At 38.8% G+C, this 4,296-nt stretch overlaps 1 protein-coding gene across 2 annotated transcripts; it reads left to right on the forward strand.

Annotated features, from left to right (window-relative positions):
- Positions 1 to 301: 301 nt before the first annotated feature.
- On the forward strand, positions 302 to 3,994 carry LOC108345900 (probable serine/threonine-protein kinase WNK9). 2 transcript variants are annotated; one of them, XM_052874252.1, is made up of 9 exons: positions 302 to 730; positions 808 to 845; positions 1,067 to 1,294; positions 1,422 to 1,642; positions 1,805 to 1,962; positions 2,045 to 2,474; positions 2,569 to 3,396; positions 3,479 to 3,641; positions 3,736 to 3,994. In XM_052874252.1, the coding sequence occupies exons 1-9, from the start codon at positions 656 to 658 to the stop codon at positions 3,776 to 3,778; spliced, it is 2,184 nt and encodes a 727-aa protein (XP_052730212.1). In that variant the 5' UTR covers positions 302 to 655; the 3' UTR covers positions 3,779 to 3,994. The 2 variants fall into 2 exon arrangements, with proteins under 2 accessions (XP_052730212.1, XP_017440236.1); XM_017584747.2 differs by having other exon boundaries at positions 309 to 730; positions 2,569 to 3,994.
- Positions 3,995 to 4,296: the final 302 nt, after the last annotated feature.

Consider the following 4,296-nt stretch of genomic DNA (forward strand, 5'->3'; position numbering starts at 1 on the left):
TGAGTAATTAATATTTTTTGTGGCAGTTGCGTTGAGTCTGGTAGGTGGTACGGAGCGCGGCGTTGTTTTTCACTTAACATTTTTACTTTACAGGCCAGCTCTGTCCGTGCTGGGTTTGTCGTGTTGCTATGATTAATTAATGTTGTTTTTTAACTTAAAACCAGAGATTGAACCAGTAAAGCTAATATGGATCGATAGATTCAATTGGTCAAACTCATAGTTATTATAATTCAAATGTTTTAAAAATTGAGGATTATGGTTAAGATTAAAAACAGAGCTGATGACTGTGCACGTCTCTCTCCTTTGTCTATTAGTCACGTTCCCTCATGGATTGGATGACTCTCTTTCTTTGTATTGTTTCCCATTCCCCTCAGAATTTGTGGCACACATACAGTTTTCCCTTCTCTTTCTGGTTAACTTTCTCTCTCTCGGCCCCCTGTTTTTATTCTCTTTCTCGTGAATTATTTTATGGGTTTTTTTTGTTAAAAAAATCTCCTCGAAAGGTTGCTGAAAAAGTATTATTTAAAAAAAATATTATTCCTCCCTCTTCCTCCCTTTTGGGTTGTGTTCGTGCCATAACGAAAGAGGAAGAACATAGGAGAGAAATCTAATCATAGCATAGAAAAAGAGGCATCCAGTGCAGCAAATTCAGACGATGAATGGGGTCACACACCTTGAACCAGATGACTCTGAGTTTGTTGAAGTTGATCCAACTGGCAGATATGGCAGAGTATACTCTCTTTCTCCCCATTTCCTCCTCTCCCTCCTGTGCCTCACTTTCATGATGATTTTCCCTGTTTATTGCAGTACAATGAAATCCTAGGAAAAGGAGCTTCAAAGACAGTGTATGCTTACAAGCTCATCCTATTTCATTTACCATCATTTTTTTTTTCTCAAAGTTGGATTTTTTTTTCCCTTCATGTTTATTGTATGTCGGGCCTAGTTCTGGTTTCCTTGGTTTCCTTAGAAACTGAACTTCTTTACGCTTTTCGTTGAGTTTGTGGAGAAGGGCATCTGATAAATCTACTTTTTCTTTGTTTGTGGTTTTGCTTCTTAATTGATGCAGATATAGGGCATTTGATGAGTATCAAGGGATTGAAGTTGCTTGGAACCAGGTCAAGCTGTATGATTTTCTGCAAAGTCCTGAAGATCTTGAGAGGCTTTATTGTGAAATTCATCTCCTGAAAACATTGAAGCACAGGAACATTATGAAATTCTACACTTCTTGGGTTGATACTGCTAATAGGAATATCAACTTCGTGACTGAAATGTTCACCTCCGGTACACTTAGACAGTAAGTTCCTTAGTTGCGACTACTATCCCGGCAGCTACATTATTTCTGTCTCTGTGCATTCTAGATCTTGTATAGTGGGATCGTTTCTTCTTCTTTCTTACTTTCGCTTGTTTTAATTGTGAAATAGGTATAGGCTAAAGCACAAGAGAGTTAACATCAGAGCAGTGAAGCATTGGTGTAGACAGATCTTGAATGGACTTCTCTATCTTCATAGTCACGATCCCCCTGTGATCCATAGAGATCTAAAATGTGATAACATATTTGTCAATGGAAACCAAGGGGAAGTGAAGATTGGGGATCTTGGTTTGGCAGCAATTCTCCGGAAATCTCATGCAGCTCATTGTGTAGGTATGTTTGTTTAATTTCAACAATATCGTGTAGGTAGTTGTCAAAAAATATGAGGCCAGCTCAAAATCCGATGACAATTTGTATGTCTTTCGTAAATGATTTGGTAATAACAAGGATCAGTGATTCTAGTTGGGGCTTCATCTGTGTCTCGTGTTTTCACAGGGACGCCAGAGTTCATGGCCCCTGAAGTATATGAAGAGGCGTATAATGAGCTAGTTGACATCTATTCCTTTGGGATGTGCATATTAGAGATGGTCACATTCGAATATCCTTATAGTGAATGTACTCATCCAGCTCAAATCTATAAGAAAGTTGTTTCTGTAAGTTTGTTCCCTTTCTTTGTCTTTTTTATAAGGGAGTTTTCATTGGTGGTGAAATTTCATTGGCATTTTCTACCTCCAGGGGAAAAAGCCAGATGCTTTATATAGAGTGAAGGATCCGGAGGTGCGACAATTTGTTGAAAAATGCTTGGCCACGGTGTCTCTTAGGCTTTCTGCAAGGGAGCTTCTAGATGATCCATTTCTTCGAATTGATGATTATGAATATGATACGAGAACTGTAGAAAATGGAGAATTGGATGAATTTGGTCCTCTCATCAGACAGCCATTCTTTGATCTTCATCGAAGCTACAGTAACTTCAGTAATGAATACTCAAATGGCTTTGGGTATGAAGGAGACTGGTGTCCTCATCCGGCTGAGATTGAACCAAGTGGAATTGAACTTTTTGAGTACCATGATGATGAACCCTCTGAAGATGTTGACATAAGCATCAAGGGCAAGAGGAAAGATGATGGTGGCATCTTTTTGAGACTAAGAATTGCTGATAAAGAAGGTTGGCTAGCCCCTTTTACCGTGTCTTATAAAACCTGCGATTTGTATATTTCACCATGGAATTTAAGCCTGATAGTATGATTTGATTGTCACAGGTCGCATCCGAAATATTTATTTCCCATTTGACATAGAGACGGACACAGCAATAAGTGTGGCAACTGAAATGGTTGCAGAGCTGGACATTACTGATCAGGATGTTACCAGAATAGCTGATATGATTGATGGGGAAATTGCTTCCTTGGTACCTGAATGGAGACCGGGACCAGGAATTGACGAAACTCCCCGTTTTGCAAATCAAGGTTTCTGTCACAATTGTGTGTCTAATCATACTTCTAGCGGCTCTTTTTTGGATTTTCTCTCACACAATCCAGGTGACAAGAACCTGCAACTAGGGTGTTGTAGGCATGGATGTGCTTCAATGCATGGGCGCTTTGAGGAGATTACCTTCCAATCTGAAGAGTATGACAACCATGCTAGAGGGGATCTGAACATATCAAGCCAGTTAGACAGCTTGCAGTATCAGGAGTTATGGAATCAGCACGAAAGTCGTGAACTGAGTCCAGTAGAGTCTGATCAAAGCCATTCTGACGAACAATGCGAACAATTAGATAAACTACTTCCAGCTAAGGATAAAGAACATGATGTTTGGGAAAACAAGGTTTCATTCAGTGCTGCAAATTCTCGAAGAAATTTATCTGGAAGTCATGACTTCTCTACTATCCAATCTGCCTACTGTGACCTAGGAGATGACTATGAGAAAGAGATCCAAAAGGAACTCAGATGGCTAAGAGCCAAGTACCAAATGGAATTAAGGGATCATAAGGACCGACAGTTTGAGCAATCTTCACACAGTACTAACAAAGAGCACAAAACAGAAAATGGCTTCTTGTCACCTTCACTGACAGAAACATCATTAAAAGAAGGTAACAATGGGACTCAGATGAAACCTCCTACTAATAAGTGTCATTATGATTCTAATAACCACGCTCATGTCCATGAAAGCAGCCCCAATTCGGACACCCAAAGGGCCCAAAATTGTGAGGCGACAGAATCCCCTGGCAAAGGTATGGTTACTGCAAAGAGTTTTTATACTGGCTCATTGCTTCCACACTCTCTGCACAGGACAGTTTCCCTACCAGTTGATGCTGTTGATATATAATTTTGTGAGGTACTCATTGGATTCTTTTGTAGATTATATATAATATAAATTCCCCCATATAGAGGCTATCCTATTTCTACATCATTCCCACCTTTTTTTATAGGAATCTCAGTTTATCAACATGGAAATCAGTAACTGCTAGCTAAAATCCTTTTCCCACCCCCACAAAAGGCATCAACATACACTCGAGTGTTTATTTATCTAGGATAAAGAAAATCAGATTTTGGTTACAAATGTTAGTCATCCTGAATTTGATATTTGAGGCATGTAAAATATGAAAACTGTAGAGTCTGTAAATCTGTCCAAGTTTATTTGTACTCCCTGGTAATGAAATAAGTATTGATAGACCTTTAGCTGTTTGCTTTATTTTCTTTTTCTTTCCTGAATAGATATGCAATAATTGAGTGCAACAGCTAAGTCAAATTTACACTTAAACCATGTGTTAGCGGGACCCAAACAAAGCGTGTGGGATATTCATCCATTTGGCACGGCTCTAAGATTACACCAAAGAGCTTAGTCAACATTGAAATGCCCTAAAACTCTTCCAACTCAGCTATTAATGGACAAAGCAACTAAATAGGTTACATCATTATAATGAACAGTGTTAAAGTTAGTGCTAATGAGAAGAAACTGAGTTAAGTATATTTATATGCATGAGGATGAT

The sequence above is a fragment of the Vigna angularis genome, chromosome 3 (assembly GCF_016808095.1).
Source record: "Vigna angularis cultivar LongXiaoDou No.4 chromosome 3, ASM1680809v1, whole genome shotgun sequence".
Classification (NCBI taxonomy): Eukaryota; Viridiplantae; Streptophyta; class Magnoliopsida; order Fabales; family Fabaceae; genus Vigna; species Vigna angularis.

Bases quoted from the DNA above. Each gene is read 5' to 3' on its own strand.
- LOC108345900 (XM_017584747.2), top strand. From the start codon at position 656: ATGAATGGGGTCACACACCTTGAACCAGATGACTCTGAGTTTGTTGAA. The intron at 1,643-1,804 runs GTATGTTTGTTT...GTGTTTTCACAG, and splicing joins TCATGCAGCTCATTGTGTAG to GGACGCCAGAGTTCATGGCC. The intron at 2,475-2,568 runs GTTGGCTAGCCC...TGATTGTCACAG, and splicing joins AAGAATTGCTGATAAAGAAG to GTCGCATCCGAAATATTTAT.